This window comes from Homalodisca vitripennis, chromosome 8 (assembly GCF_021130785.1).
Source record: "Homalodisca vitripennis isolate AUS2020 chromosome 8, UT_GWSS_2.1, whole genome shotgun sequence".
NCBI classification, from domain to species: domain Eukaryota; kingdom Metazoa; phylum Arthropoda; class Insecta; order Hemiptera; family Cicadellidae; genus Homalodisca; species Homalodisca vitripennis.
This window is the reverse complement of record NC_060214.1, coordinates 19,804,598-19,829,602: the sequence shown is the minus strand read 5'-3', so window position 1 is coordinate 19,829,602 and position 25,005 is coordinate 19,804,598. Positions and strand designations below refer to the sequence as shown.

General features: G+C 31.9%; 2 protein-coding genes across 4 annotated transcripts in view; one reads left to right on the top strand and one right to left on the bottom strand.

The window, feature by feature from the left end:
* LOC124367402 (serine/threonine-protein kinase S6KL) overlaps window positions 1–9,701 on the bottom strand; it is a 40,393-nt gene extending 30,692 nt beyond the window's left edge. The window contains exons 1-2 of the mRNA XM_046824192.1: window positions 9,447–9,701; window positions 6,831–6,928 (exon numbers count right to left, since the gene is read on the bottom strand). Of these exons, the coding sequence (XP_046680148.1) occupies window positions 6,831–6,928; window positions 9,447–9,575 (227 nt within the window). The 5' untranslated portion in view covers window positions 9,576–9,701. The remainder of the gene's footprint in view (window positions 1–6,830; window positions 6,929–9,446) is intronic.
* A 3,743-nt stretch (window positions 9,702–13,444) lies between these two features.
* Window positions 13,445–24,312, top strand: LOC124367399 (cytochrome c oxidase subunit 6A, mitochondrial-like). Of its 3 annotated transcripts, none has more exons than XM_046824185.1 (3): window positions 13,445–13,603; window positions 22,243–22,394; window positions 24,107–24,312. In XM_046824185.1, exons 1-3 carry the CDS (start codon window positions 13,516–13,518, stop codon window positions 24,203–24,205), a joined length of 339 nt encoding a protein of 112 aa, XP_046680141.1. In that variant the 5' UTR covers window positions 13,445–13,515; the 3' UTR covers window positions 24,206–24,312. The 3 variants fall into 3 exon arrangements, with proteins under 3 accessions (XP_046680141.1, XP_046680140.1, XP_046680139.1); XM_046824184.1 differs by lacking the exon at window positions 24,107–24,312 and adding an exon at window positions 23,961–24,100; XM_046824183.1 differs by lacking the exon at window positions 24,107–24,312 and adding an exon at window positions 23,523–23,651.
* Window positions 24,313–25,005: the final 693 nt, after the last annotated feature.

The window sequence follows — 25,005 nt, the reverse complement described above, 5'->3', positions numbered from 1 at the left end:
TTGTTATTTTTGATATTGCAGGTCTGTGCCAATTATTGACTTACTATTTGTTTGAAATTAAACAATTCTAGACTAGGTAATGCCTTACAAATCATCACTCAATACTTTAAAAGTTGTTATTTTTGATATTGCAGGTCTGCACCTATTATTGACTTACTATTTGTTTTAAATTAAACAATTCTAGACTAGTTAATACCTTACAAATCATCACTCAATACTTTAAAAGTTGTTATTTTAGATATTGCAGGTCTGCACCTATTATTAACTTACTATTTGTTTTAAATTAAACAATTCTAGACTAGTTAATACCTTACAAATCATCACTAAATACTTTAAAAGTTGTTATTTTTGATATTGCAGGTCTGTGCCAATTATTGACTTACTATTTGTTTTAAATTAAACAATTCTAGACTAGGTAATACCTTACAAAAGATCACTCAATACTTTAAAAGTTGTTATTTTTGATATTGCAGGTCTGCGCCAATTATTGACTTACTATTTGTTTTAAATTAAACCATTCTAGACTAGTTAATACCTTACAAATCATCACTTAATACTTTAAATGTTGTTATTTTAGACATTGCAGATCTGCACCTATTATTAACTTACTATTTGTTTTAAATTAAACAATTCTAGACTAGTTAATACCTTACAAATCATTACTCAATACTTTAAAAGTTGTTATTTTAGATACTACAGGTCTGCACCTATTATTGACTTCGATGTTGGAAATTCAAACGTAACTAGGAGGAATTCCTGCCCCCTTAATTGACCAAAACCAGTTTGCAGTCCTTGGTACTCGTTAGACCTTCTTTTAGCATTGATACTCAATGATACTCATTTATTACCGGTAAAGATTACATACATTGTCACATTGAAAAACACAATATTGTACATTTCAGTTTTAAAAGCAAAGTAATCCTCCAGTTCGTCCAGATCTTTAAAAGAAGTGATATATTAAATAAATATATCAATTAAAACAAATCAATTAATTAATTAAAACTAATTACAATACAGATAAAAGAATTTCCTAAAATCAACAACAATTATCTAATTTATAACTAATCCCAAAAAACTCATCCACTTCATAAAGTGGGTGTTCCAAAAGGAAAAATCCAATTTGTCTTTTGAAAATACCAAATGGCAGTGATCTTAACCCATTTGGCAGTGTGTTCCATAATTTTGGTCCAAGAGATAATGTTGCTAATGAATATTGTTTGGAAATCAGTTTTTTGGTTACAATGTTGTTTGCACCCCTTGTGTTATATTGGTGGATGTTTTTATATGTTAGGTTGTTTGACGTAGCCATATAAAGCAAAAGTTTATACACAACTAAACAAGGGACTGTCATAATATGAAGTTCTTGAAATTTTTGTTTACATGAATCCTTATAGCCAATACCAGAAATATAACGTACTGCTTTTTTTTGTATTAATAAAATTTTATTAATGTTCTTCTTAAATGTATTTCCCCATATTTCAATACCATAAACCAACTGAGAGTAAAAAAATGCATAATATACCATTTTAAAAGCTTTTTCGTTGCAAAATTCAGACAGTTTTCTCATCATAAATATTGCTTTAGATAACTTTAAACAGAGAGTAGTTATACGGTCATTCCAATTTAAATTTTTGTCGATAATCAATCCGAGAAATTTTGTAGAATCGTACTTTGGTATTACTAAATTGTCAACTGCTATTTGAATTTCAAAGGAAGATTTTTTATTTGAAGTAAAATTGAGAGCTGTTGATTTATTTGCATTTACTGTTAAAAAGTTTTCATTAAAGTATTGCACTATATTATTAATTTGTATATTTGCTATGATTTCTAAATCCTCCAAATTTTTGTGTTTATATAGTATAGATGTGTCATCTGCATATAAAATTGTCTGGTTAGGATTACTTACATTTCCAATGTCATTAATATATATTAAAAATAGCAATGGACCAAGAACGGAACCCCCCACTTAATGTCTGATCTTTTAGATGTGACTTCACCCTGATCATTTTTTATGGTGACAAACTGTTTCCGACAGACCAAGTAAGATTTCAGTAAATCATGAGGTGTCCCTCTTATTCCGTAGTTTTCTAATTTATCAAGCAAAATATTTATATTTACACAGTCAAAAGCTTTTTGCAAATCCAGAAACACACCACAAATAAAATCACCATTTATCATTCCTTCCATTATTTCATTAAGAAATTTGATTATGGCTGACAAAGTGGATTTTCCCCTCATGAATCCATGCTGATTTACAAAAAGTATGCTCTTAGCTTCTAAAAAATCAATTAACCTATTACAAATAGCTTTCTCAAAAACTTTAGAAATAACAGGCAGAAGTGCAACTGGTCTATAGTTAATAATTTCTGAGCAGTTTCCCTTGTTTTTAAAAATAGGCACAATTTTAGAAATTTTTAAACTGTCTGGGAAAATTCCTGTTTCAAAACTTGTATTAATTATAGATGATAAAGGTCCTGCTATAACATCTGAAATATTCTTTAATAAATTAGTACTTATGCAGTCCCAACCAACTGCAAAACTATTCTTCAAGTTCTTTATTATTTTAAGAATCTCTTTTTCAGAGGTTGGGTGAAGAAACATGCTGCTTTCAATTCTTTTACCCTTAAAAGAGTAATTCAGATTATTAAAATTAATGGCCAATTGTTCAGGGATGCCCTTAAAATATTCATTAAACTGATTGGCAATAACATTGGGATCAGTTATCAAATTAGCATTGCTTCTTAGTGAAATGTTAGCTCTATTTTTTGTATTTCTTCCTAAATCTCTGTTTATGATTTTCCATGTATCAGCATTTATGTTTTTTGAATTCAAAATTTTATTTGTCATATATTCTTGTTTTGTTTTTCTTAGCAGACTTTCATATTTTTGCTTTTGCATTTTTAAAAGATTCTTAATTCCAAATTTATTACGATTTTGAACCCAGAGTGATTCAAGGAAAATTAAAACATTTTTTGTCTCCGTAATTTCTTTAGTTATCCATGGAGTTTTATCTTTAATCTGTTTCTTAATATTTTTATTTTTTATTGGGCAACAAATATTAAGATTATAATTTAATATTTCAACAAAACTAGAATATTGCTTATTGACATCACAACTTGATGTCAATATATCCCAGTTTTCTTTTTGAAGAAAATAATTTAGTATGCGTACATTTTCTGCATTGAAAGACCTTGCTTTTGTTGGTATTCGCTTTAAGAAATATTCTGTTGCATCGTTAATAGGAATATTAAGTGTGATACCAAAGTGATCTGATAATCCTGTAATTATGACTTTTGAAGTTACTTTTTTTAAGCCCAACTTTTTATTGATTACTATATTATCCAAAGCTGACTGTGTATTCTGAGTTACTCTGGTTGGTTGGTTTATCAGATATCTAAAATTGAATTCATTAAGAAAAGTCATTAGTTTAAATTTATTGTTAGAGTGCACTAAAATATCAATATTAAAATCTCCCATCAGAATACAGTTAGAACTAGAATCAAGTGAGTCAACTATTTTGGATAATTTACATATAAAACTATCAATATCAGAATTGGGCGGCCTGTAGATACAAATAATTATGTAATTCTCATTGTTTATTTTAGTTTTAATTCCTGTAGCTTCCAGTAATCCTTCACATGAAGTTATATCAAGTTTTTCAAATGAAACAGAACGTTTTGTGAAAATTGCAGCTCCACCACCTTTAATTGAGGTTCTAGAAAAAGAATTAGCCAATGTATACATGCCATTATTAAATTTGATGCATTCAAGAATGTTATCGCTCGTCCAATGTTCAGTTATCAGTAAAATATCAGGATTTAGCTGGTCAATTAAAATTTCAAAATGGTTCAATTTTGGTTGTAAGCTCCTTGCATTCTGATGGAAAATCTCAAAGTCTGTTATACATTTGTCTCTGCCTGTAATACTTGCAAGTTTTTTGTCTGATCTAATTCAAAATTTATTCTATTATTATAGGTTACATTAAAACTATTTAAAGTGTCACTTGAACAAGATACTGAATGCTCCCTAGTAGAAAGAAAATCACTGAAAAGATTTTTCTTCTTAATTGCACTGTGAGGAGTAGACCATCCTGAAAAGTTAGTGGCCACCGATTCATTGTTGAGGCGCTTGGTGTCCGTAGACTTTGTTGTGTTCAACACTTCACAGGAGTCACCATCGACAAATGATGTAGATGTCTCTAATACTATATTTGGGTTTGACACATCAGGATTTTCTTGATTCTGCAGCAGCGCAGAGATGGTATGTCGCAGATGATGAACAAACTCTGCATGTGTTAAACCATTCCTTAACACTCTTCTGGCCTTTTCGTCATACGTTATAATAGTTACAGAGGTTCCGGTGACACGCTGAAAATCAACTATTTGAGCACAAAAATGTTCTGGATTGATACCATCTCGCACACATCCCATGGGCGAACAAATCAGCTGACTGAAATTTCTTTTCTTGAAGTCCTCTTTGAGTTGTTGAAATGCATAATCATATATTTCACCATTAGGTTTTTGAAAAAAATTATCTTTAGTGATTAGACTACAAACAGCCACTCCGGTTTCAGTTACCTGGCAAGCCAAATGATCACTGAAATAATCCTTACTAATATCTGGTTTACCGAAGTGCCTCTTGAAAACTTTAGCTACACCAGCGCTCATATTTCTGTCATTTCTGAAGTCTCCCGAAACACAATGCGCAAAGGCAACACTTTTGTCTGTACAGTTATCCTTTATTAGTCTGTTCATGTCTGCCTCAATGATGTTGATCTGTTTTAGTTCTTCATGTGGTTTTTCTGGTAAGCCAAACTCTCGAACCAAACTCTCTGGTGATCTATCCTCTGATTGCCACATTCTAATAGCCTTTATTATTAAAGCAGCCAGTTTATATTTCCCACTTTTATTCAAATGGAGACCATGTTTAGTATAGTGAAGTCTTCTAAGACAGTTTAGGTTTAGTACATAGACATTTTTCATTCTAGCTGTTAGTTCAATTATATAGTTATTTGCTAATCTTAGCAATTTATTTATGGGATCGTTCCATAGTTTATCATGTCTTATAGGTACAGTACTGATAAAAACAGGCCTAAACTTACTAATTATTTGTAGTTGTTGATCAAGGTCTTTGTAAATATAATCAAAACTTCCATTCAGGCTGTCATTGGTTCCATCAAGAATTATTAGAGGATTTTTACTTTCTAAGGCACTGGACTCAATAACCTGTGCTAGAGTGGTGTTTGCTCTTACATAGCCAAAAGCGTGAATTTTCCCATTGCTTAGTTTTTCTATTTTGCTACTTAAGTAACTACCTTGGCTGTCGCTGCACAGAGTAACGTTTACTTGTGGGCAGTCCACTACAAATCTTTCTTTTTTTTTCTATGGCGGTTTTGTAACATTTCTTTATTTTATCTGTGTTGATAATTTTTATGTCTGGATGTGGGTTTTTGACATGTACTGAAGATTTTAAGGACGGTAATGGAATCTCCCTCCTTATTAATTTAGAATCTGGTGGGCAGTCTAAAGCTTCATACATGTTTGAAGTAGAAATTATAGACTCAAAAACTCTTTGGCTATGATTTTTTTTGATTTTTTTGTTAATTTTTATCTTCGGACTTATCCACATATTTCCTGTATTTTTTGGATCAGAAGTAGAGGTTTTCTGTGTATTGTTGTTTTCAACAGGGTGCAATATTAGAGCATTGATAGTGGCTCGTGACAGTTTAGTGTACTGGTGGTTATGCATTAAATATGCAAGCAGAGCCCTTTTAAGGATGACATCCTTTTCCTTAATTTCTAATTGATCAAAGTAGTTTTCAACTAAACTCTCTCCGCTATGTAGTCCTTTTATGAACCAATCAACCATCAGCAATAAGTACACACCACAATCAATGTTATTTTTTTGCTGTGGGCAGTCAAGAATTTTGAACTTTGTACTTTCAGAGGGGCTCAGACACTTTGATATCCTGTCAAAGAGCAGTTTTGCAGAGTCGATATTATACTGATTAACAGAATCCAGGTAGTGAAATGTTTTGTTAGATTTAACATACAATAATAAACTCCAATGAGAGCCTGCAACTTGCATAACTGGTGCAGCATCACTGACAGGCAGAACTATGGACAACAAAATGGACTATTTTGTGACATACACAACCAAATGTTTTAAAACATGATAGACATATTGAACAAGGATATATTCCTAGACATGTGACTGGACCACAAGAGTGTAAAGTGAACAGTTGTTTAACATGTTGACTGCAGCAGACGCACTAGTGCCAAGTTGCAACACAAGACAAGAAAAGTAAGATAGAGTCGTAGTGAATGTGTTAATGATATATTTTTTTAATTTGTTTAACCCTAAAATCGTAAATATTACAAATATAGTCCATTAAACAGAAAGTAATGTTTCATTTTAACAGATGTCTTTAGCACTTTGACATTACAATGAACACTAAAGTCTCAAAGTTAAAAACGTACGCCAGCCTTCAGATCAGCTTGAGAGGCACTGCATCCACCGCACATTGAACAAGATCTTGCATCATTTTATATGTAGCATTTTCAATTTCAATTTAGAGTTAGAGCAGATGGAGTTTCAAGCTAAAGTTCAACCACTAAGTCAACTTACTCAAAAGTTGTCTTGCACAGAGAGATAGAAATTGGATTTCTTCTTCGACAACTTGAGGTAAAGGCCTCACTGGACACTCAGCTAATCATTATGGAAAGCTATATAATTAAACATTAAATCACCTTAAAATTGGATTCAAGGATATTCAATTTCATTTTCCACAGTAGGCTACATACAACTATAAATTATATATTCATGCTTACCTCCTACGAGAAACTCTGCACAATGGCTTACGCATACTACAGCGATTTGATCCACTTGACAATCTTCTCGACAAGTTTGTGAAGTCAGAAAAGGATATCTGCAAAATAGATAGGCTAGTAATTTTTGATGGTAAAGATAGCTTATTCATTTACAAAATGCATATAATTTTACATATTTAATTTGCAAACCATGACAAATTTTTGTGGGCACGATGTAACTACTCATCCTTCACCTTGATTCTTATATTGTCACATAGCCTACCTAGAAGTTGTCGCATGACACAGAGTGCACTAGCTAATAAATACTAGGAAAAATACTTGCTATTCAACAGATAATTTACATCGCATGACACAGAGTGCACTAGCTAATAAATACTAGGAAAAATACTTGCTATTCAACAGATAATTTACATCGCATGACACAGAGTGCACTAGCTAATAAATACTAGGAAAAATACTTGCTATTCAACAGATAATTTACATCGCATGACACAGAGTGCACTAGCTAATAAATACTAGGAAAAATACTTGCTATTCAACAGATAATTTACATCGCATGACACAGAGTGCACTAGCTAATAAATACTAGGAAAAATACTTGCTATTCAACAGATAATTTACATCGCATGACACAGAGTGCACTAGCTAATAAATACTAGGAAAAATACTTACTATTCAACAGATAATTTACATCGCATGACACAGAGTGCACTAGCTAATAAATACTAGGAAAAATACTTGCTATTCAACAGATAATTTACATCGCATGACACAGAGTGCACTAGCTAATAAATACTAGGAAAAATACTTGCTATTCAACAGATAATTTACATCGCATGACACAGAGTGCACTAGCTAATAAATACTAGGAAAAATACTTGCTATTCAACAGATAATTTACATCGCATGACACAGAGTGCACTAGCTAATAAATACTAGGAAAAATACTTGCTATTCAACAGATAATTTACATCGCATGACACAGAGTGCACTAGCTAATAAATACTAGGAAAAATACTTGCTATTCAACAGATAATTTACATCGCATGACACAGAGTGCACTAGCTAATAAATACTAGGAAAAATACTTGCTATTCAACAGATAATTTACATCGCATGACACAGAGTGCACTAGCTAATAAATACTAGGAAAAATACTTACTATTCAACAGATAATTTACATAAGATTTTATTATTTATAAATATGATTAGGTCTATCATGTTCCTATTTATATTTGAATGAACAACAACACTTATTAAAATAATAATAATAAATGTCACTGTTTGGATGAATTGAATTGAAAATCTCTGTATTTACACAAGATACAAGATCATATCATCACGTAGCGTCAAAGAAATAAACAATAATAAAGTAATTATATTACATAATTTATTATTTATAGAATTTATTACTGTGCATGTATGTATCAGTAGCAATATTCAACAATTAAAACATTTATGTCACAGGAAAGTGCTCAAGAATACTGTATAATGCCTTATCTAAAAAATAGAGTTTTAGTTTTTATTAAAATTATTCACATTTTGCTCTTTAAGTTAGAAGGCAAATGCTTATAAAGTTTCAAACCTGTAAAGCTGGTTTTTATTTATAAAACTGTCTTATGTGATTGGACTGTTTGGACAGCTTTTCCTCTTGTATTATAAATATGAATGTCTTTTGGTTTGTCAAAAAAATATGTTATTTCTAAAATTGAGAATAGTTTTATAGGATAGGATAAGATAAGCGGACCCGGTTTTTTATATAAAAGAATTTAATTATCGATACATAATATTCGCATCTCTAATCGTAGACTATCAATCAATGTAAAAGTATCTACAGTCCTCAATAACAATCATGTTTTAAATTAACATATGAATTTAATATTTACACAGTGATCAAACAAATTATTATAACCAAAATTAGGAAAACTGAAGACGACCATATTTGCTCCTCTCATGGTTACAGTTGATTGTTTCCCACAAATTTCACATAATGGGTTTTTTGGTACAAGTGCAACATGTTGAAGCCACAAAAAACATGTCTTATCTTCTTTCAAAGCAATAACGTGTAGTTTTTTTTAAATTGACTGCCATTTTTAATAATCAAATGTTACAAATGTAAAATTGAAACATTACCATACATGTATTATTTGAAAGTATTTACACCTGTTGATATACATTATTTATGTTAATTGTTAAAAATAATTAAGCAGTATCAATTGATTACATAGATGGTTATGATTAAGTAATATCGCTTGACGATTTCGATATAAAAAAACCGGGTCCACTTATCGTACCCTACCCGTTTTATAGGTACATGAACATGGAGTAGTTAAAAATACCAGTTCAGTAAAATGTGTCTTACAACAATATCTTATTTCAAATTTTTAAATTATTATAATAGCACTTTTTTGCACGTATGAATTTGAATCCAAGTTTGATTTTGATGCACTTCCATACATTTCTATTCCATAACAGATAGCCTATACAAGTACAGGAAGCAAGCTCCGATTCTTGACATTTATGTATCTGCCAACAACTGTGCTTAATAGACCTAGTTGATCTAGAAGAAATAAATGAAAATCACTCAAATAGATAAAAACTGACAGAGAATATTACCTTTTTAAAACTAAATCTTCTTTGAGCTTGTGTACCACACCTTTCTGATGAATTTAACGTTTTATTTTCAGGTCGATTTACTGTCACAGAATTTCCCATTTGTACGCTATAACAGATCTTAAATATCATTAAATGTTTACAATTATTTTAAACGATTGTTTAGAATCCTTCAGCAGGAATTATTTCAATAAACAACAAATTGAGGTTAAGTAATTGAAACCTTCCCAAGCAATAATAAACAGATCAGAAATCATATGACCGTCAGGTGGTATTATTTTTGTTTGCGCTTAGTTGTCTCATGTCTCTTCCTGTAGGCAGGCCTAACTTCAGTTCATAGACCTTGGATATAGTACATATTATTATTAATATGTATTATATCTGGATTATTTACCTTTTGGTTCCATTCACTAGTCAGCAATTTTTAGAGACGACCAACAAATTAACCTATTTAAATATGTATATTCGGTATTTATTTACAATACCGTGACCATGAAAAATGGACTTTTTTTCATGGGTTGGGCATTTATAGCCAAGTATTATTATCACAGGTGCATATAAACTGGGGGGAAAGTATATTATTGTATTATATTGATGCCTTTCGGGCATTATTGCGTTAAAAATGGAATATAACCGACAAAATTTTGTCGAACAACACTTGGAGGGTTAAGGATCAGGGCATCACGTGATCTGGGATTCGACTTTTGCAAGCTCGAGTTAATTTTTTTTTTTCTAAAAGAGCAAGCAGTGCGCAGCACTGCGCAGCGGGCAGGCATCGTTGACAGAATTAACGTACTTGTCAGCATCATTTCAGTAAAATTGCCAGAGATACTGTCAAAAACAGAGTTTTCAAAAAATCGTAACTCCTTTGATTTTCGTTGCCGACGAATTTTTTCTTCACTATTGTTTTCAGGAAAAATTGTAGTTTTCAGGGGAAAAAATGAACATACCTTTCCATGGTCACGTTATTGTAAATTGATACCGTATATTCTAGATTACATTATTTTCCATAAGTAATTACACAAGAAGTGATATTTAACGTTTGAACGAAATATGGGGTGTGTGTGTGTATGTATGTATGTATGTGTATATATATATATATATATATATATATATATATATATATAAATGCTAGTTAATCTTATATATGAATGAAGAACGATGTAAATAATTATATTTACTTGTGATTAAAAATTCTTCATCCTTTGATACGAAAGCAGTAATTGTTTGTTAGATACTACATTTTATAAGTAATCATTAATTGCTTTATATGTGTATCTTTCTGATCCACTCTTTGCTCTTTGAAAAAAATAATTGAACCATTATGATACCACAAACTGAATTTATATGAATGATATGTAGCCCAATCCATAAAATTGCAATGACATTGCAAAATGGCACTCTATAATTTCTGTTTCAACTATACCTTTTTTAGTAGTACTTTGTTATATATTATAGTCTTTGCATTTAAATTGTTCGATATTGTTGTTGTATTGTATAGTTTATTGATTATTTCATGTACCTGTTCTTGTTGATCTTGTTTAATCAACCCTGTTTTGCTTGACTCTCAGTGCATCTTGAATCTCCAAACTTTTCTTGTTATATTGTCAAATGGTTACCTGTTGTTGTTATTGAAGCTTGACTCTCAGTGCATCTTGAATCTCCAAACTTTTCTTGTTATATTGTCAAATGGTTACCTGTTGTTGTTATTGAAGTATTGTTATCTATTAATTTAGTCGTTATCAAGTTTTTGTTATCCAACTGTATCAGTTGTTGTATTCGTTTGTTGCACTCTTATTCTATATTGTTATGTTATTTTACTATGAAATGGTATTGTAAAAGTGGCGATTGCCGTGGAAATAAATAAATAAAATAGTGTACCAAACTGGCCAACGAAGTTAGCCGAGACATTTAGACAATCCATTTTTGTACCAAGTTTCAAAGTTTTGGTTTTATGGGACTTTTATCGTTTCCAGAAACGTGTAATATGGTATAGTAACGTATAACAATTTTGCAATGTAGTTTTATGTGTTATAAAAACATTTGTGAACTGAGAATGGTTTTGGGTTCTGGGGGCCATGTTTGGTAAAGTTATGCAGAAATTTTCGATAAATGCTAACATGAGAGCGATTGCAATAAGCTGATTTTGTACACAAAATCTAACCAAAATAGTTGTTTGTTTTTGGAATGAGCCAAACCCATGCAGCACCAGAATTGAATGCTGTTGACGTGAAGGCAACTACTAGGCCAGTATGATAGCTATCTGTTATTTTTCGTCCTTTCAAGTTCTGGACAGCTAATGAGGACTTTAAAGTGATGCGGCAGATGCAGCCTCAACGTTGAAAAAACGTTTTTTTTCTTATTATGTATCTCTCTATTTTTTCACTATACTCAAATTTATTACAAGAATGTATAAAGTAATCAAATGGATTATGACATTAAACTAATATGAATAACTACTAGAGTAAACAATAAGAACAAAGTCAAGTACTCACTGTATGATATACGTACGTTTAGAAAGGTAAGGTGACAGCAAACCCTAGAACAATATCAATCTTGAAGCCAGTTTTATAAATACATTGCAGAAGAATGGCGAACATCATTAATACATAACAATAAATCAATAGTATTCAATAATGCTAATAATCAGTGGCGGACCTAGAAATCTTCTTTGGGGGTGTCCGGAATACCGAGAATTTGGGAGTATAGAAAACCCTCCAGTTCAGTAGGGGAAATGTTTGAAATATTAGGTACTTATATTGTTATTTTATAGTACTTCTGAACAAATTAAAGCTGGGTAAAAATCAAGTCAGAGTTTATACAGTTTGCAGTAACATTGCACACTACACTACCACAATCACCAGGAAGCGCTTACAGAAATAATTACGCAAAAAGTAGTTTATTTGAAGTATATATAAGCAAATCAAAATTTAATCATAACATTAACAGAATATTGAACAAAATAGTTAAGTTTAAATCACAAATCATGACCAAAGAAAAATCTCCATGTCTACTCTCGAATCAAAAATATAGATATCCTAGTTTGGAAATTAACCACAAAGTAACTAATAGAACTTCAATAACGGGAGTTAATTAATATTTTGCTTATTTATTTATACATATAACACTGTTTACTACAAATTACTTCAAGTTTTATATCGAAACAAAGGAAAAGTATCTGTTTTGGCGCGTTTCAACCAGACTGCATTTTTAAAAATACATAACTCGGAAACTAGAGATCCGACTAAGATTATATTAGTGGTATAATGCAATTTATCGTACAATACTACGAATTAATTTCATTTTTACTATTTAGTTCTAGTTTTGACATACTAGTTGAATTGAAGACTCTTGGAGCAATTAGAAAACGTTTTAAATATTACTAAATGTTAATAAAAACAATACTTTCTAAATTGTTTATTTTTGGACGAGGTCTTTCGAAAGCAAAGGTTCACAGGCGACTCCACAAATAAAAATATTGTTTTATTAACATTTAGTAATACTAGTTAAACTTAAAATCATATAGCTCATGTAATATAACTGTATTATTGTAGTGTATTATTATATTATAGTAAAAAAATTATTTAATTTGCAGTCAACCATTCAATACATTGATCTTCGCTGTTATTTAAGGGCACGGCTGTGTCTCTCCACTCATAATATGACGGCTTCAATTCCTCATGGATTAAAGATGTTCAGGATTGGATTTCTAATTTGATTCTATCTTTTGTATTGTAAATCAAGAATGTTAGTGCTGTTGAAAGAACCCCTTCAAATTGGTTTTCAAATATGTCTCACTCTTAATTTACTGCCAATCTAAAGTTCTGTTTTAGCTTTCAAAATATTATCAATTCAAAAATTTATTCTTAACTTTATTTTGTATGTATATAAGAAATACCCATACAATCATTTTTGGTTGGCGTGTTTATATTATAATACTAGTATGGTAGTTTCAGATTCATGTTAGTTTGCAATATAGATGGCGTTGATTTGGTTTGGTCTGGAATGATTTTCTATCATCACTTAGTATTTTTTTCTTCATTTTATCTGACTCGATTGTCCTTTGCTGAAAATGGCAGGAATACTGAGTTATGTTCTTCGAAGACAATTTTCAACTTCTAGGAGACTTATGGCTCATGGAGGAACTCCAGAAGAATTGGGTATGTTGTAGTTGACAATAAATTACGTACTAATAAATTAAATTATGCTACAAACTAATCTATAGTTACAAAATCCCTAGTAGGCCTCCTATACTCCCTAGCTTTTTAGAAAACAGACTAAGTTTAATTTTAATAATCATTATCTTAATTGAGTCTTCCTATTTAATAGAAAACATAATTATCTATACATGGGCTGTAAATATAAACCTTGAGAAGCACTCTGTAGAGCATTCTAATTATGGAACCTAATTGGCTTATCACCCCAGTTTTCTATATTTGTAAATCTATCTTATCTTAAACATAGCCTAACCAAATTCAAACTCAATTTGATACCCTCACTCACAATGGGTTTGTGTGTTGCTCACGATCCATTTTCGTTTGTAAGTTTGTTTCTGTCATTTAGGCCCTAAATAAAATAAAACGCACTTTACATTCCAGCTGTCTCCAAGGGAAATCCCATGAAGCTCCATTAGTATTAGTATTGGGAGCAATCCTTTTCATTATATATATATAAATGATCTATGCGATGCCAGATTTCAAGGAACACTAACACCATTTGCTGATGATACAGCCCTTAGCTATGTCAAAGATAGCTGGACTGATATCCACGTTGCTATGAGCAAAGATCTAGAAATAATTCAGTGGTGGTTCACAATGAACCATATGCTTTTAAGTACGGAAAAAACAAAATATGTCAATTTCAGTCTCAGAAAAAATGACATATTTGAACCTGTTTTCTATAATGTGCTGACTGTATTTTGAAATCAAGCCAAATCAATAATTGCTTAACAATGGATTGTTCAACGATACAAAAATCGGATATTATAAAATATTTGGAAATTCATATGGATAGTGAATTTAATTGGAAAATTCACATATCGAAAATTACAAAAAAACTCTTAAATAATATTATAAGAATTTTTTATTTTTTAAGAAACATTTGCAATTTAAAAATACTTAGAATGTTATATTTTGCGCTCGTACAAAGTCGAATTGAATACGGCATATTTCTTTGGGGAAATGCGTATGATTCAAATTTAAATTCATTACTTATGCAGCAAAAGCACTTTGTCAGATTAATAACCCACAGTCATATATTTGAACACTCACGACCATTATTTAACCCTTTTACTGCCGACGTCCGACATATCGGACGTCGGCATTTTTGCCGAAAACGCCAACGTCCGATATGTCGGACGTCTGTTTTTTTTTATCGTTACTGGCTACTGTTATGTTCAAATGCCAAAATATTCGGTATTTTGGTTGTTTAGGAGCAAAGGATAATGAAAGAAGCCATTTGAAGAACTTTGGATTTCTATTTTTGTCGTCTTTGACTAGAATTGACGAACTACCTAGACAGCTGTCAAAACCAGATGATCGGATTATGTTACTGAAATCTTCGTTCATTGTTGTTGTTTACAATGTTATCGAAAGTTTATGAAGTGTTACTTTTGTTGATCAAGGATAAAATGAGTAAAAGAGTTACATCTAACTCTCCTGTGAGTGAGGGAACAATAAGTAAGTGCAAGACGAACTAAGTGACGATTTCCTTCAGAATTTGTCAGATTCAGATGCCGAGAACGAATCTGATATTATTGTTAGGGCTATTGATGACAATCAAAGTGATGTGGATGACACTGATGACGATCCTGACTGTATCTTACCATCAGATAATGAGGAGTTATTAGATAGTGAGGGGGATGTGGCACAGATAAGTTTACCTTCAAATTCCACTGGTAGGCCTAGAGGAGGCCTACCAGTTTTGGGAAAATCCTCATAGTGCAGTTATGTTTCAAGGTAGCACCTTCAAATTTGGTATATGTTCTAAGCAATTGCTCTAGTTTATAATGATATCATGCTCATAATTTTAGTATAATTTTAAAAATAAATTATCAGATGCCAAACACAATTTTTATTTTTTTATTTATTTTTTATTTATATCATTTTTAAAAATAAATAATGTGTTTGTTTCAAATTAAAATGTCTTTTTATTATTTAAAAAACAGCATTTAAATACGAGTAAATAAAATAAAAATTCATGCAAATCTAATGAAAAATAAAAAAGATACAGCATTTTTTGTAAATGAATGCACAACAGTGATTTTCCTCCTTGGCAATTTTGACTGGTACAATAAAAAAATGGCCGGCAGTAAAAGGGTTAATCAGCTTAAGATTTTCCCTATCAAGATGTTATTTATATATAAAGTATTAAAACAATACTATGATTTGATAAATACTACCAACTTAGAAGCAAATGAATACAGCTTAAAACTAAGAAATTCAGGAAATATAAGAGTTCCAAAACCAAACAATACTTTTTTTACTAAATCATTCATTTTTATGTCACCGTGGATTTTTAATAAATTACCTAACAATATAAAAAACTCAAATAACAAATTAGTATTTTTAAAAAAATTGGGAAGGTGGTTGTTTGAACTAGAGGATATAAATTCAGTTTTATATATTCAGACATAGTAACTGGTTTTTAACTCACGGCCCATATATATATATATATATATATATATATATATATATATATATATATATATATATTTTCAAATAATTTGAAAAATCTAATCTAACTCAAATAAGCAGGTTGATTACAACTATTATTATATTATGTTTTGATTAAATAATATATTAATTTATATCCTCAAGAGAGATCTAAATTGTTAAATTAAGTTGTTTGCTGATGATTTTTATGTGTTAAAATATAATAAGGAACCTCCAAACAGACTTAGCCTTGGAGGCCCTATATTTTCTCATTTATTGTAAAGTATAGGCCTAAGCGCATTTAGATGTAGGTTATATTTTAACTATAAATTTAGTTTATAGGTATTTTGAAGAAGTAATTTTTTATTTCCCGTCTTTTGTAATGGTGCAGTCAGACCTGGCAAGATTTAGGAAATTATAACTCCATTATATTAATTTACCGTTATGTATTGATGTATGTATGTAGCCTGTAAGAAAATGAGAAAATAAATCATTCTTTATTCTTTAGTTTACAAGACCTATTTCATATTTTTTTGTTGAACCGTACTAAACACGGTTGCTGCTGTCTACAATTGCTGCATCAACAATTTTTTACTATTGCAACATAAAAAATGAACTTCACATTCTTAAGAACATTTGAGACTATTACAGGTGTTGGTAAGAGGAAATATACAAACATATGTTTGAAAATGTCATATTAACCATTTTAAGACAAGTAGGCAATCTTTATCCAAGAAGATAGTAGTAATTCTTATGGCCAACAGCGTTGGCTGTGACGGTACAATATAAATTCAATGGGGACCCCCGAACCCTGCACTGATGGCAGGGGTAAGTTCTGATTGATACATTAGTTTGTTAGATTGTATAAAATTATCTACGGTTTGGAAAGTACTGATCAGATAAGCTCCTGGCATATCCCTCGAGATATTACCTAAATTCAAACTCAGATCACGTAAGTGCTGTTAAAGATTTGATGTAACTTTTCCTTATCTATATACATACATACCTAAAAAACAAGCATCTATATTTGTTCATCTTTTCTACACACTTTTTTTATCTAAAATGTATCATTTAAAACGTTTACGTTGTAATGTAATTCAGTGGTAAAAAAATTGAAGTTGATACAGTAACTGTAGAGAACGCTATCTTTTTTAGTGATAATAGGTCAAAAAACAAATTTAGAAAAATTATATATATATATATATATATATATATATATATATATATATATATACATTCATAGTAAGTATATCCAAACACACATGTGTAACAAAACTGTACAAGATCTAGGATATTGTATCTTCTTGTGTGAAATGAAGCAACAAAATCAAATAGAACCAATGAATTCACACTGTTGAAGTCACTTCGTTGAAGGTGTTAACTCTATACATATTATAGCTAGACAGTATAGTATAATACGTTGACTGCAGTAAATGCCTAATGGTATAGAAGGACATTCAGATTAGTAGGTCTTAGAATAGATCAGTAGCATTAATTTTTACCACTCAGTATTTTTTTCTCAAATCATTTATTGTTTTGTAACCTTGCTTTAAACATTTTAAATCAATGCCATTGTGAAACTTAACCCATTGCGGATCAACGACGTGAGGGTGACGCGGAGCGAGGCGTGGACCAAAAGCACAATGACGTGACCCTCACGCGGATGACGTGGTACGGATGACTTATTTGTTTTGAACGCTTATCGCTGTTATAAGCCTCGGAGATATTTATAGTCAGTTTTCCTGGACTGGCTTCCTGTCTTATCTCTGGTACTCGTCCACAAATACTCCCCTCGTTATCGGTCAATAACGTTATTATTTGCGACAAATTGTTTGTCTGAGGCGTACAGTCGTGGCGTTCGATTTTCCTTTGCCTCGTGTGCGTGTACGTAAATAAAATTGGTGACAATTTACGATCATCTGAATTAGATAGACTATTATTAGAAAGTGGAAGTGATGAAAGTGATATCGATAGTGTTATTGAGGATGGAGACGGTTCTATCACGCGTATTTGTCCACGTTTTCATAATTACGCGGATACTAATGTTGACAGTGACGAGCGGGCTAGTGACCATGATTCAGATGTTCAGACTATTTCAGACTTTGTTCCTGGGACACCACCGGATGTGGAAACTCTATTTCAACATCATTTCAATATCAATAAAAACGCTCAAAGTAGTGCTTCCGAGGATATTTATGAATATACGTCTAGTATAATATACTTGTCTAATATGATCTGTATAATGTTTATATAACATAAATAACAACATAAACAAACAAAACATGTATAATTAGCGAGCGCGTTAAGCAGGCAGGTAGGCGTGCAAACACTGCGGGTGCTGCGTTGTAATACGGATTAATTCGTACTCTAAGGCCCGCGCGCGCGCCGTTTTCACGATCCGCAATGGGTTAATGTGAAAATTACATATCATTATGATGATGGGTTCTTGTTTTGTCCCAAAATGGAAGCGATACAGGCAAGAAGGAGCCCACTTTGTCCCTATCTACTACTTGTTATTATGTGATATAAGTAGCTTTATATTAGGTTAATATAAACATGCTACTAGTAGTACCAAAGTTAAAAATAATCTTTACGAGAGCTCATGTAATCTGAGCTTGATTTTAGGTACTACTCTCGAGGGATGTTTTTCTCTTTTCACCAGAAATGATCAAGTTGGACAATCTGGTACGTGATCTGAGGTTGGGAAAGTACCGATCGGAAATGCCCCTAGCCATCAGTGCAGGCTTCGGTGGCACCGTCGGCAACACTCCACATTTCTGGTGATAAAAGAACTAAATAAGAATACGTTTATTGTCATAGAGCTTACACGAGCATCGACACAAGTCATGTATAAAATATATAAATTAGCATAAGTCCAGACAAGGAAAATTTGGTACCCAAAATCCCTCAATAAAGTACAGAGCGTAGCACCGTGCTTGGCGCGTAGGGAGGGAAGCGAGAGACTCAGACTTCTCCCCCTACATTTCCCCTCTCATGCCGTCGCGGTAAGACGTACAGTCCACTCTGTTCTTTGCCCGTTCCTAACTCCTTATAGTCAAGCTTACGCATGAATTCTGACAACTGCGATAACTTAATATAATCTGACATATACTGTTGTTTACTCCACATACTATTAGATACGGGGTTTTACAGTCATAATTCTAGAAATAGTTTCAATTACATAAAAGGTTTTTTTTTAGCCTACCGGTATTCATTAGCAAACCCTTGTAATGATTTAAAGTTTTAACCATGTATTTTACAGCACATTCTTACTAATTAAATGTGATATTTAAAACAATAAAACATCAAACAAAAACTTTTTACTTAATCGCTTACATTTACAGTTATTTATGTGATACAATAATAAAATCATACCATGTAATTTAATCGCCCAGCTCTTCGATTCCGGATATATTTCCATCTGCGGCATTGCTGTCCTCAGATTCCAGGAAGTCGTCTTCTTCACTTGAATCCTCACCAAGATTGATAACGAAAGATTCGATAACATTTTCAATTGGTCCTTGATTCCCTATAAATTCTAATTCCTTTTGCTTTACATGTTCACATATTTTTTTCCATGTATCAACCGTTATAGACTCAAACTTATCATTTACCAATTTTATGACTTCATCCATTTTAAAACGTACATTGTGAGCACCAACCCAATTTTTTACGTCAGCCCAAATAAATTCGATGGCATTTAGTTCTGGATGATAAGGAGGTAGTCTAAGGACTACATGTCCTTTTTCACCTAAAATCTCATCAATAACATATCTTTTGTAGGCTGGTTTGTTAGCTTTTATAATCTCATAAAGTTCTACCTTTAACATAGTGTGTGAATATGGAATATTTTTTTCAAGTAACCATGCTTGCATATCACATTTCCTTGAATTTGAAGTAGGACTTTTGTCAATTTCCACGTTGTGATAGGAAGCGTTGTCAATTATTAGAACGCTCCTAGGCGGTAAGTTTGGAATTAATTTTTCTGTCAACCATTTTTCTATAATTTACATGATTCATATTATCATGGTAGTCTCCTTTTTTGTGATTTGCCTGCCACATAACTAAGCAGTCTTTTATAAAACCCATCTCACCCCTGGCATGTAAAAATATCAGGCAGTTTCCTTTGCTTAACGGGACAGTTAAACCCGCTGTGGAATCATCCGACCAGCCTATTTTGGAGACGTGTGTTGAATCAATATATTTCACGAGTTTGGCTCTTTTTAACCTTATTCACTAATTTTGAACTAAATAGTTCGTTGCCTTGATCAGCCATCACTAATTGCTAAAATAATACAACGTACTGTCGCACATAAACAAAACAATCACAATTGTCAGACACTACTAAACAGAACGACGCAGCAGAAAACAGACTGAACGAAACGAATGCGACCTGTGACTGTACTGCACCACGTGGCCGGGCGAAGAGGGGGATAGGCTTCTCTGCGCATGCGTCAGCCGCACGCCATTCACCAAGCTGCTATCTATACCATTCAAGCTCAGATCACATAAGCGCTTATTGACTTTTTATATTTACAACATGTATGTATATTTACCTACTTTTATAGGCTAATAACAAAAATTAGATAGTGATAGAGTGGGCTATGAGTGGGAAATGTGTATGTCTATATCTGTTATCATTTATAAAGTGACAATATTATAAAAGCAATTGAATCCTCTGTTTGACAAATCTATCTAACTGGGTATTAGAATAGAATCTTAAGAAAAATACCATTTTCTTTCTGTTAACTGGAAAGCAATTGCTCTGTAAGGACTGTTTCAAAAATTATTTTAAATTATATTTTTATAGTTTATGACAAAGCTTTTTGTAGAACAATGTTTTCTGTTATTTATATTTAATGTATTAATTATGTAATTACAAAGCTATTAAAATTACATTAAATATCATCTATTATTATTATTGAAAGAGATAAAACTGTACCTACGCAATTGTACTATATTAGCTATTTATAGACAATATTTACTTGGTCTATTAAAGATCTTGTTTCATTAAATAAATATGTTATTACAATTATTATTTTGGATATTATTGATTTATGTAGTTTATAAAACGGGCACTAAAATAGTAATACTTCTAAAGTTCTGTAAATTGCTATCGTTTTTAAAATACATGCATACATTCAACATTCTCCATGGAAATATCTGTTCTAAATAAATAAAATATACATTTTCGGTCCTTTGGTATTACCTTGAGGACACTAATTTTGGAAGAGTTTTTCTTAGCGAAGACCTAAAAAAACTACTTGCCATGCCGACCAAATTGGCATTGTTGTTATTTCTGGCATTTGTTGTGCCAACCAGCTATAAGCATTGTTGTTAACACACTACAACCACTGGTATGAACTGAACATGTACATTTAACCCTTTGGACCCCAATGTCTGATTGATCAGACCACCTAGGTCAATGTGTAAACCACCAACATCTGATTCATCAACTGTTTAGGAAAAGATGATTTTTTACCTTATTTACAAGCTTTAAAGTTGGTTTCAATTGGTTTGGTTTTGTTTTGAAATAAATAAGAACTACGGTACCTTTAGACATTTTTAAGTTTGTATCACAAATGACTTCAACAGCTGTTTGTTCTTACTTATATTCACACTTATAAGAATTTCTTCTCAGTCTTTTTTCTCCACAAATGTTCTGTAATTTCGCTATGAATATAAAATGTAACCACTTTATCAATTAACAATAGTTCCGATATAAATTATTTGTTTTTACAGGTTTTTTTCTTAAGTGGTAATATTATGTACATTTTTTGTAGTTACAATGTAACCACAAGTATGTTATACAATAATGGACTTTAAATTTACACTAATCTATAGCCAATCTAAAAAGCTACAAAACAAAAGAGAAATCATGCAATTTGTATACAAAGTAAGGTCAGTACAGGGTGAAATGTAAAGCATTATGAAAGTATACAAATAGGCCTTGGCGGTTTTGGGTAGTACCAACCTCTCATGTACTAGTGATTACAGGTCGGGCAGCAGCCTTGGGCGTTAGCGGCCAAAGGTATAAGAAAGTTGTATTAGGTTTAGTAACAAAGAATATTTTCCAAAATATTTCTATTTTAACATATATAATTCATAGTGGCTTCAAAATTAATAATGATATCGTTCATTTCTAGAGGCTGGTATGAAACTGTGGAAGAATCTTGCACTGTTTGTTGGAATCCCTGCAGTTGCACTATGCATGATCAACACCTACCTTACTACCAAAGAGGAGGACCACACACCTCCAGAGTTCCACGCTTACGAGCACATGAGAGTCAGGACAAAGGTAGGCCTATGGTATAAATTGATAGATGAAACATCCTAATCAGGTAAATTGTAATAAACATAATGTCACCAAACATGTTAACGCAGTTTTAGAGAGGGACACGCTTCCGTCCAGGCAGTATCCTGCAACGAACGTGTTAAATATACATTATAGCCTTTATTCAAAGAAATCAAATTAGGTACAAACATAATTTTTTAACTTTTTGGAAAATGTAACAATTATTTCAAAACAAAATGCTTGACAAAGAGGCATTTACTTAGTTACATGAATGCATTAATTAAACTAATAAGTATAATTAGAGAATACAGTGTCCACATTTATGAGTACAGTGGTGTCCTACTAATCGGAACTAATTGAGACCGAATCTTTATTAAAATGTGTTTTCTGATTTTTGTACTGTATTTCATGCGGCAATTGTGTTGCTACAATTCTCTCCCTCCCTCAATGCGCCAAAAATACACACACTGATTCATAGAACAGCTGGACTGCAGCAGCGCTTGACCTTGCACTATGATACCTAGACAATAGGCTACTGCTACACCTGCCGATATTGTTTTGATGACTCGAGGGCGAAACTACACGTCATCCAATAGAATATCTTCAGTGTGGCAAAAGACAATTACTGAATTCATGTCTCTTAACAATTAATATTGTACTCAGCAATAATACCAGTACTGTACATCCAGATATTGTTTGTTTGATATCACTTCTTAATTTAACACATACTTAACCTATAAGTTTCAATTTGGTACTTTAAACTTCATTATTTATGTAATGTACTGTACCGTACATAATTCGTACTAATAAAACTGTATGCATATTTAATGAACGTTTTTTTATTGTATGATGCATCCATTTTCATTTTTTACGTAATTATTTCCTTAAAAAAAAAAAAAAACGTTTCATTTTGTTTCCTGTGCATTATATAAATAAATATAAGAATTTCTTCCTTGACATGTTTGGATTTAAAACATATTTAGATTAGCAGGACACCATTGTACATGGTTTTACATAATTAAATCATAACGTTATCAGGAAATGTAATTTTACAAATATTAGTAAACCTCATTCAACTATAGCTGCATGTTTTCTGTAGACGTTTCTTACAAGCTAGTTACTTTGTTTCAGCGATTCCCATGGGGTGATGGTAATCACTCCTTGTTCCACAATCCTCATGCCAATGCACTACCCAGCGGTTATGAAGTGGATATCCATTCAACTATAGCTGTATGTTTTCTGTAGACGTTTCTTACAAGCTAGTTACTTTGTTCCAGCAATTCCCATGGCGTGATGGTAATCACTCCTTGTTCCACAACCCACATGCCAATGCTCTACCCAGCGGTTATGAAGTGGATATTCATTCAACTATAGCTGTATGTTTTCTGTAGACGATTCTTACAAGCTAGTTACTTTGTTTCAGCGATTCCAATGGGGTGATGGTAATCACTCCTTGTTCCACAACCCTCATGCCAATGCTCTACCCAGCAGTTATGAAGTGGATATCCATTCAACTATAGCTGTATGTTTTCTGTAGACGTTTCTTACAAGCTAGTTACTTTGTTTCAGCGATTCCCATGGGGTGATGGCAATCACTCCTTGTTCCACAACCCTCATGCCAATGCTCTACCCAGCGGTTATGAAGTGGATATCCATTCAACTATACCTGTATGTTTTCTGTAGACGATTCTTACAAGCTAGTTACTTTGTTCCAGCGATTCCCATGGGGTGATGGTAATCACTCCTTGTTCCACAACCCACATGCCAATGCTATACCCAGCGGTTATGAAGTGGATATCCATTCTCATCACTAGGCCATCTTATTACCGTGCTAGTGCAGTCTACTGCTGTATTGAATCCTTTAAAATTGTCTGTTGATAAATAAATTAATGATTAATAAATTATAATCTTCTTTTGTTAACTAGTTTCCTTTTTTGCATCCTTATCATGTTTAAATGAACTTAACTTTATCCCAATTAGAATGTATTAAAAGTACTTTAACCTTAATACCTTCTTCATACCTACATCTGCTTTGGTTTAGGCCCGCTTACTACATTGTTGTGAACTTAATTCTGCTATAAGAATGTAGAACATTAAGAATAAAAACAACATTACATAATCCTAAAATACAAATTTTTATTCTTAATCAGCCTAAAGAATTCCAAGTCTTTATGACATTTGAAAAGTTACATAAGTAATACAAATAGGTGCATGGTAAAGTTTTTTAAAAAATTTTAACTAAAATACAAGCATTACAGTATGTACTGCATGTATTGTCTTTGTCTATAAAGAATAACGAAACCATCCTTATATTACATAGCCTGAGGGATAATATGGTGTAGCAATGAATAATAGCATTTAATTTGATTTATATTTATTATGATTGATTCTCCTCCACACTCTTTTTTTTAAAGTATTTGAGTATTGTCAGCAAATAAAATAAAATAAGTATTGGAAAGTTAATTGGTAAATTACAAGTATTAATGTAGACAGAAAAAGAATTGAACCCTATGGAACACCATAAGCTGGACACATTGGCTCCTCTGCTAAAGGTTAAGTTAGAGAGGAAGCCAGAAGTGAAGTATCTACTCCATTTGAGGAGCATAACCGGAAA

What these genes read in the sequence shown, in the direction of transcription:
- LOC124367399 (XM_046824184.1), top strand. Translation starts at nt 13,516, where the DNA reads ATGGCAGGAATACTGAGTTATGTTCTTCGAAGACAATTTTCAACTTCT. An exon ending in AGGAACTCCAGAAGAATTGG is followed by an intron (nt 13,604 to 22,242) that starts GTATGTTGTAGT and finishes GTTCATTTCTAG; the next exon opens with AGGCTGGTATGAAACTGTGG. An exon ending in ACATGAGAGTCAGGACAAAG is followed by an intron (nt 22,395 to 23,960) that starts GTAGGCCTATGG and finishes ACTTTGTTTCAG; the next exon opens with CGATTCCCATGGGGTGATGG.